This window comes from Carassius gibelio, chromosome B23 (genome assembly GCF_023724105.1).
Source record: "Carassius gibelio isolate Cgi1373 ecotype wild population from Czech Republic chromosome B23, carGib1.2-hapl.c, whole genome shotgun sequence".
Lineage (NCBI taxonomy): Eukaryota > Metazoa > Chordata > Actinopteri > Cypriniformes > Cyprinidae > Carassius > Carassius gibelio.
Genome location: NC_068418.1, coordinates 26,284,066 through 26,297,811, shown reverse-complemented (window position 1 = coordinate 26,297,811; position 13,746 = coordinate 26,284,066). Strand labels below are relative to the sequence as shown.

General features: G+C 37.3%; 2 protein-coding genes across 20 annotated transcripts in view; one reads left to right on the top strand and one right to left on the bottom strand.

Moving 5' to 3' along the window:
* Nucleotide 1: 1 nt before the first annotated feature.
* The window catches only part of ftr92 (finTRIM family, member 92), a 72,817-nt gene continuing 59,072 nt past the window's right edge, over nucleotides 2-13,746 (bottom strand). The window contains exons 5-7 of one of the 5 annotated variants that reach the window (XR_008182678.1): nucleotides 811-880; nucleotides 420-598; nucleotides 2-131 (exon numbers count right to left, since the gene is read on the bottom strand). Coding sequence is in view for 3 of the 5 variants with exons in the window: in XM_052594788.1 (XP_052450748.1) it covers nucleotides 556-598; nucleotides 811-880; nucleotides 1,959-2,112 (267 nt within the window). In the remaining 2 variants the exon portion in view is untranslated. Of the gene's footprint in view, nucleotides 132-366; nucleotides 599-810; nucleotides 881-1,958; nucleotides 2,113-13,746 lie in introns of those variants that run through there. The other 4 variants (XM_052594788.1, XM_052594787.1, XR_008182679.1 and 1 more) reach the window with 4 other exon arrangements.
* Nucleotides 7,085-13,746, top strand: part of LOC128011955 (broad substrate specificity ATP-binding cassette transporter ABCG2) — an 88,405-nt gene continuing 81,743 nt past the window's right edge. For 5 of the 15 annotated variants that reach the window (XM_052594779.1, XM_052594781.1, XM_052594778.1 and 2 more), the window contains exons 1-4: nucleotides 7,086-7,535; nucleotides 9,716-9,775; nucleotides 10,489-10,603; nucleotides 10,847-10,999. In XM_052594779.1, coding sequence (XP_052450739.1) covers nucleotides 7,336-7,535; nucleotides 9,716-9,775; nucleotides 10,489-10,603; nucleotides 10,847-10,999 — 528 coding nt within the window. In that variant the 5' untranslated portion in view covers nucleotides 7,086-7,335. Of the gene's footprint in view, nucleotides 7,536-9,715; nucleotides 9,776-10,488; nucleotides 10,604-10,846; nucleotides 11,000-13,746 lie in introns of all 15 variants that reach the window. The other 10 variants (XM_052594775.1, XM_052594774.1, XM_052594773.1 and 7 more) reach the window with 5 other exon arrangements.

The window sequence follows — 13,746 nt, the reverse complement described above, 5'->3', positions numbered from 1 at the left end:
TCTGTGTTGAAGTGTTTATTGAGCTTGGGGTTGTCTTACTTCCACCACACGAGTCAGGGATGAACTCAAACCTGTGCAACAAGTTTGAAAACGTGTGAATAAAAGAGCCGCTCTTCGATTCGTCTCCTGTTCTGTGGGAGGAGAACTTCAAGAATTAAATTCCCGTTAATGAAACCTTTAAAGTTTTGAACCGTGTTTGAAAAGCAACCCCCTTATTTGCAATGTGTAACGATGTCAGTACCTTTAAAAAATAAAATAAAATAATCCATTTAACATCAAGCTACCAAATAAATAAATAAAAATATTGTACTACCAGATTACATTTTTTTTTTTTTGCACTACTAATGATGCCATTTCCCTTCATGATTTATTTAAAGAAAACATTTTTATTCTTTACGATTCAAGATGCAAATTTCCACCTTAATTATTTAGGACTGCTGGCGCCTCACGAGATATTTTCTTCTCCTTACGGCTGTTCTTATGCGTCTTTGTTTTCTACAAGTTTTATTTTTCTCGGGTCTGTCCACTGCTTGCGGTGATCCGGCTTCTTGCAGCTCACAGAGGGCCGTGTTTGGGTCCAGACTCGAGGGAACCAGAACTGATGGGAAATGAGAAACAAGGGGAAAATACAAACCCAAGTAAATCCCAGCTTTACCCCAAGACCGGTCTATGCAGACATACCTGGGTCTTCACAACTCGGTAAGTTGTCTTAGCATGCAAAACGTAACTTAATGTGAATTAATTATCCTTCGGTAACAAAACCAGTACTAAGGCTAAACATCTTAAGGGATTGGGATTTTCATGTTGTACCTTTTGACTTCATAATGAAAAGTCCTCCCTTGTCTTGGGTTCTCGTGGCAGGAGGATCTTTCTGCAGTCACTAAAGAGACATGAGATGTGACAGAACAGATTGGTTAAGACCTGTTAAGTTCCACATCATTTACTAAATATTAATACTTTCTTATAAGGCCCTTAAAGGTCAAGCTCCTGCGTACATAACTAGTTTTATACCACGCTACAATCCATCACACTCCCCAAGGTCACAAAACTCTGGACTCTTGGTAGTTCCTAGGATAGCAAAGTCCACTAAAGAGCTTTTTTTTTGCATTTGGCTCCCAAACTCTGGAATTGGTTATTTGGGAATCTGCGGGCCTTTTCACAAGAGGTTGGACACGTGGGATTTTGTAAATCCCAAGTGTTCTGTGGAGTACTCCAGAGTCCATTAGGCAGGGGTCTCCAAACTCGGCCCTGGGTTAAGCTTCAGCTGGCCTGCCTGGAAGTTTCTAGAGTGTCTGGTAAGACCTTGCGTGTTCAGGTGTGTTTAATTAGGGGTGTAGATAAACTGTACAGGACACCGGCCTCCCAGGGGTAAGTTTGGAGACCCCTTTCCTAAAGCAAGACCCTCAGGCCTTCGAAGGCTGCAGTGTTAAGCCCCAACCCTAATCAAATACACCTGCTTATACATTTCTAGTAAACACTTTGGTTCGGTTTTTCAGGTGTTTGGTTAGGGTTGGAGTTAAACTCTGTAGGTAAGATTTGTCCTCCAATTTACTAAAGTGTCATGGAGATGGAGAATATATGAGATTAGAGGGAAAATCCTGTTTCAGTGCTTTTTGGTTCCTCTGATAAACCTCGAGGTCACTTAACAAAACCTTTGCATTTCCTTTACATTTTCCATGGAGGTTTGTGAGGAAATGCAAAGTTTATTTTGGGTCATGCAAAACATTTGAGTGAGAATGCACAAGCATTGAAATGCATTTTTTCATACAATTTCATATTTTTTCCCTATCATATACCTTTAAGGTTTGTATCAATCCATCAGTAAACCACTCTTGGATGGTCTAGTTCTTGTATGACATTAGTGTAACAAATGGGTCTTATACTTTAAACTACATTTTTTTTTTTAAGGCAATCACATTTGTGGACCAAATTTGTTCATCAAACACAACTTTTTTTACCTGCTGAGAATATCCTGGTTGTTTCCAGTCTCCAAATGTCCTTTATATGTGCTGTTAATGAGGTGAGGGACTTGATCACTTCTCCAAATGAAAACTGGGGGTTAGTCGTCAGGCTTTGGAAGTCATTAGAAGTCGGCCAGCGGGATTGGACCTCCTACAAGTTTTGAAGATAATCAGGAGAGGGAAGAAGAGATCTACAACAGATTAAGAATAAGTCATTTTGGTGGCCACTTTTTAAGTAAAGTGTAGTGTAGTAAATGGTTTGCTCTGTGATGGGATTAAATAACCAACCCTCTAATAACAAGCCCTAAGCTTGAGTCACGACATCAGCTTTAGCCGAAAGACTTTGATGATACCATTTGTTGATCATAAATAATGCAAGCTTTGTTTCAAGATTGTAATAATGCATTTATTCAAACAGTGTCTTGGTGTGTTCCAGTTCTGGTGGTGCTTTTACCTGGAGGAAATAGATGTGATCATCAGTATGTGAAAGCTGCTCCACCTCGGACTGCTTTCTCTTCAACTTTGAGATCTCCTTTTCCAGACCTTCCAAATGTCCCTGAATCCGGTTCAACTCTGTGGTCATCTGACTTTGGACCAGCGTAATCATCTCTGTGTGGCTTAGAGCAGTTCGGAGAACATCTCTACATCACTATGTGGAAATATTTGTGTAATGCAGAGAGGAGGTGATTCTGACTTTGCTACGACTTTGCTATAATCTGGCACTTCTGAATCAGCGTTATATTTCTGACGAGTGCTTGGGGTGTTCGGCCAATCACAATGCACTGGGTCAGTTGGCCAATCAGAGCAGACTTGTCAGAAGCAGCGACTTTGTAGAAGACGATCTGTTTGAGAAAGTCGGGACATAGAAGACCTAATATCATGTACAGTACATTAAAGCATGTCAACATATTCTGTAACACCAAATACACCAAATATTGATCTTAAAAAATAAAAGCATCATATGTCCCCTTTAAAAGCAAAGTTTTTTTTGAGCAACATCTGCTTTATAGAAGTGGAACCAAGTCCGTAACATCAATCTCTCACCAAATTCCTGATTGTGAATCAAACTGCAGCTGGCTGTTCTCCAAACATATTCACCCCACCAGTCAATCGACTAACTTCAAACGTGTATTGCCAAAAATAACAATCATCTTTCTTATTGTAATCGTCTTTCATTGATTTCAATCATTAAGTCTTTGTTTGGAAGAGTTAACAAAGTCTTATTTGAGTAACATCTACTCTGTGGTTGTGGAACCAAGTCCATACCAACAATCCCTCATCTAAATACCATTTGTTAACCAAACTGCAACTGGCTATTCTCAAACATATCCACACAACCAGTTGTTTATGCATTGCATATTAAAAACTCAATTGGACTTAAACCGACCCTGCTTCTCTCTTACCTGTTTCTCCGCTCGTTCTGTAGCAGCCGAGACCATGTCATGATGTTTGTGGTTGGTGTCCTCCAGGAGCTTGTGATGTTGGGGACACCTCTTTCTTTGGAGTTCTCCAGTGACGTCCACCAGTAAGTGTGTGTCTGTCTCATGTGAGGAATTCTGTTTACATCGAGGGCAGCTGGTTTCCTGCAGGTCCTGGAGGCAGACGGAGAACACGCGTGAGTCCTGTTCATCTGCCATTTGCATGGAGAACAAGGAGCTCGCTGTTAAAGGGACTGTACAAACAGTTTAGTTTCGTTTCTTTCTTTTCCTCGTGCGTGTTTGTGGGCGGGACTCTCTTATGTGTGTGTGTGTGTGTGTGTGTGGCCACAGATAAAGAGACAGAACTGAAGCTTGCTCTAATGTGAAACCTAAACACACACAGAGAGAGAGACACACAGTTGCTTGCCAAGATGATGTCATTTGTGTGTTTATTAAAGTAATACCAAACTAAACAGCTAGTTAAATGAATTTATATATAGGTCTACAGAGGAGAGACATTGTACCATCATATGGTTTCAAATCTCTTTTCCATTGCTGTGTAATCAGAATCAGAAGTATTAGCTTTATTGCCACATGTTTACACTTATGAGGAATTTGTTTTCGTGACAGAAGCTCCGCAGTGCAACAGAATGACAGCAATAGAACAAAAATCACAAAATAAAAGAATAAAATACAAAAAATACAAATAAGTCGGTAAGGAATGATAATATACAAATTGACAATTTTATGGCAGGTATATTACAAAAAGCAGTTATGTATGTACAGGTATATTATGTGCAAAATTTAAGTGTATGCTAAATATGTGTGTTAGATAAATAAAGTGTATGTGTATATAAATATAAAGTGTAGTGTGTTCGCCGTTATTATCAGCTGTTCATAAGATGGATTGCCTGAGGGAAGAAACTGGTCCTGTGTCTGGTCGTTCTAGTGCTCAGTGCTCTGTAGCGTCGACCAGATGGCAACAGTTCAAAGAGGCAGTGTGCTGGATGTGTGGGGTCCAGAGTGATTTTGACAGCCCTTTTTCTCACTCTGGATAAGTACAGTTCTTGAATAGAAGGGAGAGTTGAACCGATGATTCGCTCAGCAGTCCGGACTACCCTCTGTAGTCTTCTGAGGTCAGATTTAGAAGCTGAGCTGAACCAGACAGTTACTGAAGTGCAGAGGAGGGATTCAATGATGGTGGAGTAGAACTGTTTCAGCAGCTCCTGTGGCAGGTTAAACTTCCTCAGCTGGTGAAGGAAGTACAACCTCTGCTGGGCCTTTTTTACAATGGAGTCAATGTGAATGTTCCACTTCAGGTCCTGAGAGATGGTGGTTCCCAGGAACCTGAATGACTCCACTGCAGTCACAGGGCTGTTCATGATGGTGAGTGGGGGGAGTGCAGGGGGGTTTCTCCTGAAGTCCACGATCATCTCCACTGTTTTGAGGGTGTTAAGCTCCAGGTTGTTGAGAGTGCACCAGACAGCCAGCTCTTTAACCTCCTGTCTGTAAGCAGACTCGTCACCGTCCTGAATGAGGCCGATGAGTGTGATGTCATCTGCAAACTTCAGGAGCTTGACAGAGGTCCTTAGATGTGCAATCGTTGGTGTACAGGGAGAAGAGCAGTGGGGAGAGAACGCAGCCCTGGGGAGCTCCGGTGCTGATTGTACGGGTGCTGGATGTGTATTTTCCCAGCCTCACTAGCTGCTGCCTGTCTGTCAGGAAGCTGTTGATCCACTGACAGATGGAGGTGGGCACGGAGAGCTGATTTAGTTTGGGCAGGAAGAGGTTTGGGATGATCGTGTTGAAGGCCGAGCTGAAGTCCACAAACAGGATCCTCACATAAGTCCCCAGTCTGTCTAGGTGTTGCAGAACATAATGCAGTCCAATGTTTACTGCATCGTCCACAGACCTGTTTGCTCTGTAGGCAAACTGAAGAGGATCCAGCAAGGGCCCAGTGATGTCCTTCAGGTGGGCCAGCACCAGTTTTTCAAATGACTTCATGACGACAGACGTTAGAGCCACAGGCCTGTAGTCATTTAGTCCTGTAGTTTTGGATTTCTTTGGGATGGGGATGATGGTGGAGCGTTTGAAGCATGAAGGGACTTCGCACAGCTCCAGCGATCTGTTGAAGATCTGTGTGAAGATGGGGGCCAGCTGGTGTAACACGATCTGGGCCTGGTGCTTTCTTCCTTTTCTGCTTCCGGAAGACCTGGCGCACCGCATCCTCGCTTCATTGCATTGAGAAGAAAAGTAAGATGGACATTTTTACATCTTAAACAATTGTTTTCCGCTGCTTTTATTGTATTTGATTGAGCCATAATTTAATACTTTTTCTTTCATACTTTTTTCTTGTGTTCTGTTTAAGAAATGGCAAGGTTTATTATTTGGTTCATGTCATTTCTCTGATCAACATCACTGGAATTATTTTAATGTGTTAAGATCAGTTTTAATAATGCGTGAATGGTAATAATTTTTCAATAAAGTACTGGTCTGTTGTTAGATATGTTCATGTAGACTATATAAATATTGATCTTTGCTGCATTAATAAATGAAAAATATATATATAAGAAATATTCTTATGAATAATGTATTTGTAATCTTTTATTAATAAACCTAAATGATGACTGATTATTTTAATGCCAACTGAACACTATATAAGTGATAATAGAAATACACATTCATCATGAAATTCTTATTGGATATATTTTAAAATCTTTTCCATGAAGGGAGATGATGTCAGCTCTCTAAAAGCTGGAGGTGCAATGATGGTAATGTCAAGATATACTGATGTTCACATGAATAAACGCTGAAGCGTGACTCCGGTTACTGTGTGCCACGCCTCGTGTGTTTCTGAAACCTCATTCTCACACACACACACACACACACACACACACCTGTACAACCCTCACAGACACGCTGAAGATCCCCTCTGCTTCAGGTGAGTGGAAATACAGCTTCTCTCAATCAGCCGTGCAACAAAACTACTCATTTATAGCAAATAATATAGTGCTTTTGAACCATACTATAGTAAAGTACTTGAATTAATCTGATGTGGTAATTATATAGTTGATATTGTAATATAACCAGATTACTTTACTCAATACTGTACTGTTTTCTACAGCTATAGGGTATATTATACTGCAATACACTACTGTAGTATAAACTGAAGTATAATACAGTATTACAGTTTATCAGTTCACCACAGTATATGCTCTAGCATTCATTAATAAAGGATGACCTATACATGAATGTATAGACCATTAATCATTATTTACCCAATTTTTACGATCAAAACAAGATTGATTGTTTTGTTAAATATTAAATTTGTTATTTTTCGCTGTCATGGTTTTTTTTGTAGTGATTCTGCACATTAAAAAAATACTACAGTAATTTACAGTAAATATACTTTAGTGTTTTTGAACCATACTATAGTAAAGTCTATTATACGGTATATGTAATAGTATTTAAGACACTTTATTAATGAATGCTACAGCTTATACTGTAGTGAACTGATAAACTGTAATACTGTATTATACTACCGTTTTTGCTAACTGTAATGTATTGTAGTATAATATTCTCTATAGCTGTAGAAAACAGTACAGTATTGGGTCATTTGTTTATATTACCATAGCAACTATAGAATTACCAACAAATTAATCCAAGCACTTTACTATAAATTAAATTAAAATAAAATGTATGTATTTATTACTTTACTATAAGAAGGTACAAAAGCAATCTATTATTTACAATAAATTACGACAGTATTTTTTCAACAACGTTTTTACCTGTTCAGAAGCGGTTCATGTTTGATCTTGATTAAGTTGATCAGGTGTATTGAGATTCTGCAGTCGGACCGAAACTTCCAGATGAACCTGATTGTGTGTGCCCTGATGTAATGGTTTACTGAGTTCATGTCGTCTGACCGCTGATAGATTCTGTTCGTCAGGGTTGTGATGGCAGACACGGCTGTTCAGATGACTGGAGATCTAAACAACAATCAGTCCAGGACACCGGTGTCCACCAGAATGTCCTTCTCATCGCCCAGACGAGGAGCGACCATGAGCTTCCACAACATCAGCTACAGCGTGAAGATGAAGAGCGGCTTCCTGTGCAAGAGGAAGGTCACGCAGAAGAACATCCTCATCGAGCTCAAGTGAGTCTAGTGCTGTTTGATCACAATATTCATGTTTCAGGTGTTTCTGGAAGCACCCTAGTATAACAGTACTGTGGTGTTACTGTGGAACAGGTTTTTGTCATATTTGAGGTATTTTTTGTATGCATGTTATTACAGTTAACAAAATGAACAGTTGTTTAAAAGAAAAATCATCTTTAACTGAAATAAAATGCAATATAAAAAAGAAAAGAAACATTATTTCAGCTAGTTTCAAATGTTTAACTTGATGTACTGAAATACCTCAAACTAAAACTAATAAAAACTACAGACACACAAAAAAAAATTTAAATAGCAAAAACACAACAATAAAATTACTAAAACTTTAACTAAAATAAAAATGCACAGAATATATATAAAAAAAACGAATTCAAAATAAGAATACAAATTACGTTTTAATAAAGTATCATTTATGTTTGTACATTATTAAATATTACAAATGTGAATTAAAAACTATATAGCATATAAAAAAAATGAAAATGAGAAAAGCACAACAAAATTCCTAAAACTTAAACTAAAATTAATATTAACAGAGTGAAAAAAACAGAGAATATAAAATAAAAGCTAAATAATAATAAAAAATATTATATAGTACTGCAAATAAAAATAAATGTTAACACAAACTCTAATATCTTTAGTGTCTCAATAATACTTAAAACAACTTGATTTTGCATGTTTTTTTTTTAATGTTTTTATAGTAATACTCATGCTTTTTTTCTATAAAGGACTTTAGCAGGTTTATCTTGACTGTAATTATTAATGTAGTTGTCATAGAATCAGATTTATTATGATTGAACATGTTGCTTTAAAAAATGTAGTTTATTTTAGTGTTCATCCGGTGACCAGCAGGACTGCATCAGATCTCATGTTCAGACTTGTTTTCTGCCTCGACTTTCATCTACTCTACCCGCTTAAAACATGGAGTCGAGAGGAACAGTCAGATATTTAGCCTCTGCATGAAGCTCATGTTCATTATTTGCTATAAAGAAAGAAATAGAGGTGATGTTTGTGAGTTTGTAGGTCAGGGAGCATAAGTGTGCGTGTCTTCCGATTGGAGGAAGAATGGAGATGTTTCAACAAACTCTTATGACCTGCCTAAAAAAAACGTTTGCACGTGCTTCAGCATTGCGTGCATGTTAATGCATTATTATACAAGCACACACACACTCAGACACACGTGCATGGTTACACTTTCATAACCTGGTTACATTACATGTTGATTGACAGTCACTGCACAACACATGCACACATGCCTAAATCAGACGTTTAAACAGGATCAGTGCATCTCCAGTTTTTATTCATATTTTTGAATTTGTTTTTATTTTAGTTTTCTGGTTTCGCTCTAATTTTAATTAAAGCTTTTGTGATTTTGTTGTGTTTTTGTCAATTATATGAATATTTCTGTATTCATTTTTATTTCAGTTTTAGCTATTTTAGTAGTAAGACTACATGAAAATGAGAAACGTTTGACTTTTTGGGGCTTTATTTATCAAATATTATTATAATTTTTTTTTTAATTAAGTACATTTTATTTAAATATTTTATAAGGGCATGACTGTGACTGTTATTAAATAATATTATATTAAAATATTAATAATTATTTGCTAATAAATATGTAATTTAATTTATCAACATATATTATTTTATTCATATAATACATGCTTAAATCTAATATACTAAATGTTATATATGTTTTTAATGTTGTTTAAAATAATGTTTGATAAAGTATAGTTCATGACCCTTATACAGTGTTTGTGTGCTTGAGGTTGTTGGGTGAGTTTGAGCATTAACCCATGGTTGTCCATGTGCGCTCAGCTGCTTGTGTAAGTGTGCGTGACTGCGGAGGTTTATTTCCTCGTCCGAACTCGTGTAATTATTTGATCGGTATCAGTCTGACACATGAGTGCAGATGATCGGCCCCGCATCTCATGAATATGATTGATGTCACCTTGCATTAGTAGGTTAGCATGTCAATGTGAACACTTACATCTTTTCTCCTGTTGTCCTGTAGTCACGCACAAGAAAAATGTCTTGCCAAAAGAATGAGGCTCATCCAGTATCATCCAGAATCCTGTGTGTTTGGCTGTGATTTATGTGACCATGTGATGCTAATTAAACGTGGTGATTATAATTATGATGTAATTCTGTGTTATTTTGTCTAGTGGTATCATGAGGCTGGGACTGAATGCAATATTAGGAGCGACTGGGAGCGGGAAATCATCGTAAGAGCCGAACATAACACACATGATTATTTTTAATTATTAATAAATTAATTTAATATATTTAAAATATAAAAATGATAATAATAAAGTTGTATTCCTATTCATACCTGTCATTTTTTATTATAATATGCTGACTTATTTATGTTTGTATGGACTTATTTGTTCTACTTTGTTATCTGGCAACTGAACAACTTCGGAACAATATACTGATGTGATTATTCACACACGAAGATTCAAACTCGAGGCCGACAAATTATTCAAGTTTTTAAAATATTTTTTTTATTTTTTTTTAGAGCGTAAATATTGTAACAATGTACTTTTCAAATTGTTCTTTATTGATTTTACTTTCAGAAATGCACACATAAAGTAATCTGAATTAATTTTAGTTATCTAAAATAAATGATTTTTCTTTTTTTTACACAATAATTATTATTCATTGATAAATTGTATTTTATACATTTAGAATGTAAAATAATTACAAACGAATTGGAAGTGTGTATTTTTATGTCGATTTTTAAATATTATGTATATTTTATTCATTGATGTAATGCATTTAAAATAAAAAAATATACATTTTAATAATTTAAATTAAATAAATAAAAAATAAATAAATGTATTTAGAATAATATAAAAAATACTATAATATAATAAATATTGAGTGTAATAATAATAATGAAAAAAATGTTTTGTATAATGTTTGTGTTTTACTGCAGGTTTCTGGACGTTCTGGCCGCTCGTAAGGATCCTGCTGGTCTTTCTGGAGAGGTTCTTATAGACGGAGCTCCACAGCCTCCAAACTTCAAATGTCTGTCTGGATACGTAGTGCAGGTATAACACACACACACACACACTCAGTTACTACATTTCCTTTCTTCTGATCACTTAGTTAACAGTCAGTAGCAGGATTTTCTCCTCACGTCTGGAGCACAAACGCTGAACTTACACATTAGACGTCATGTTTGACTCTCTTAACACTTGTTATTTTGTCAAATATGTATTACGACCAAGGGAATTGTGGGATTGCTGATTACAATTAGAAGAGCTGGACTGTGTGTTTTGTGGTTTTTGCAGGATGACGTGGTCATGGGGACACTGACGGTTCGTGAGAATCTGCGTTTCTCAGCAGCTTTAAGGCTCCCGAAGTCGATTCGTCAGCGAGAAAAAGATGAGAAGGTTGAGAGACTCATTCAGGAGCTGGGATTGAGCAAAGTGGCCGATTCACGGGTAACAAACCAAACACACATTCATCCCACAGACTACATGTGCAATCGACTCCAACTTACAACTATTCCCATGTTGTTTGTTTATGAATTGATTAGTAATAATTCCAAAATTTTTTTGGGGGGAATTCAATTTTTAGTTTAGATGCAGCTTCTGTCTGAATACTTTTTGAGTGTTTTATCCTCTCCAAAAGTGTATCTAAATAAAAACATAGTAAAAAAATAAAAAAAGGTGCATGCAGCGATGGCGGGCCCAAGCCCAGGGTCATCAGCAAAACGCATGCATGTAACCCTCTAGCAGTCTGGGTGTTGAGCTACAGCAATGAAAGGGTTACTCTTCAACAGCAAGTGTGTGAAACAGACATGCACACAGAGAGAGAAAGGGAAGTGTATATATATATATATGATTTGAATGATCTATAAGCATTTGTAATATATATATAATTCTGTCAGGACCACTATCGTCAAAGATGACTGACAATTAACATACAGTTTGGATTGGCAGTATAGTTCTCTTCTGGGCTAGAACTCCCTGGATAAGAGCAGGGAGAGCAGTAATAATCCCCCAAATCAAAACCATATGCCATATCACGGACACAAAATGACAGCGACAATCTCAAGCCTTAAGCAACAAGCATGTAGCCCTTACCCATTGAAACAAGAATGTTGCCAAAACCCGCATAAGCCATAGCCACAAGCACGTAGCCCTGAACCAGATGACCTAATGAGTATGTCGCCAAACCTGAAAAGCTTCAGCAACAGCAAGATGTTCCCAATAACAACTAGATAGCTTAGGAACAAGTGTGCCACCAATAACAGTGGTCTCTCGTCTTGCACTGTCGTCACTCCTTTTATCGATCTGGAGATCTTTCTGGAGCTGGTGTTGTGCATTATCACTTACTCCACTGGCCTTGCTCCGTTCCCACAGCTCTCGGCCCCATTTCATTCATCACAGCTACCAACACTGTATCTATCCTACTGTAAGGGTAGGTTTAGGGTTGGGGTAAGTGTACGTTAATAAAACTTCACACCTTATTAATATCATGCTAGAAGCAATATCTGATAGGTAGCAATTTCACTATCTAATTATGCTTTCGCACATTTCCAACTAAATGAGCTTAAGCAACGCGGATAACCTTAGGAACACACATGTTGCCAATAACAGAGCATTAAAAGGAAAGTAGCTTGTAAAGACGTTCAAGATAGTAAAACATGCAGCTTTGAAACTGTGGGAAACTAATTCCACTTTCTAAATTCCCGATTTCTAGTGAAGATGATGCCAAATTTGCCATTTAATTAGCTATTTAATTAGCTATTGAAGCTGGCGATAATACTGAAGGACCTTATATACGAGTGCTGTGATAAGTGTCGCATCCCTATTGGAGCTTGACTAACGTGACCTGCTAGAACTGAATCTGACGCTAGATTCTAAAAATATTTAAAGTACAGTATAAATCATCTTATTCTATTAATTTATTTGTCATTCTAACTGATGGAAAGTGAGAAAAAACTTCATCTATTGGACAACCTTAGTATTACAGCTGTCTTCTGTCAGTTGAAATGTTTTATGTTTTCTGTCAGCTTCCTGATCATCGGAAATTTATTAAAATTAAGCATGTTTCATCAGAATGACTTCTTCAGACAGTTGTGTTTTACAGTTTTCAAATGCATTCAGTCGATCAGCAAAGTTGCTTGATTATTAAGCCGGAATTAGAGTATAGTTCCTAGCCATATCGGCCTAGAAGCCTTAGTACACAATTTAACTACAGAAGAGTCAAGTTTTAAATAGGAACAATTTCAATTAGTAATTTTTGAGAGAGATGATAATGGTCTAAAGAGATTCAATGATCTACAGGTGCTAGTCATATAATTAGAATATCATCAAAAAGTTGATTTATTTCACTAATTCCATTCAAAAAGTGAAACTTGTATATTATATGTATTCATTACACACAGACTGATATATTTCAAATGTTTATTTCTTTTAATTTTGATGATTATAACTGACAACTAAGGAAAATCCCAAATTCAGTATCTCAGAAAATTAGAATATTGTGAAAAGGTTCAATATTAAAGACACCTGGTACCATACTCTAATTAATCCCTCTCACACGGACATTGACATCTCTACCTCCTCTGTACTGAATCACATCAACACCACCACTGACAGTGTAATAACAGAAAAGGAGATGACAACATACCCTAATCAGAAGCCATGGATGAACAAGGAGGTGCGACTCCTGCTGAAAGCCCGCAACACTGCTTTTAGGCCTACAGTAAATCCAGGGCTAACCTGAAAAGGGGCATCAAAAAGGCCAAGTACTGCTACAAAGTTAAGGTAGAGGAACACTTTTCAAACTCTGACCCCCAACGCATGTGGCAGGGCATCCAGATCATCAGTGATTACAAGTCAAGCAACTCTATTCCAGCGGTCACGTACATCTTCTTCCTTAATGAGCTAAATGACTTTTATGCTCGCTTCAATAGTGAGAGAGCAAGGAGACGGCCACCAAAATCACACACTCAGCAGACCACCAACCCCTCAAACTCACCTCCACAGATGTCCACACTGCATTGAGCCGGATTAACGCACACAAGGCTGCTGGCCCAGATGGCCCAGAAATAGGAGCACAGAGGATGCAGTATGCACAGTGCTGCACTCTGCACTCACACACCTGGACCATAACAACATGTATGTTAGGATGTTGTTTGTTGACTTCAGTTCAGCATTTAACACAGTCATTCCCTCCA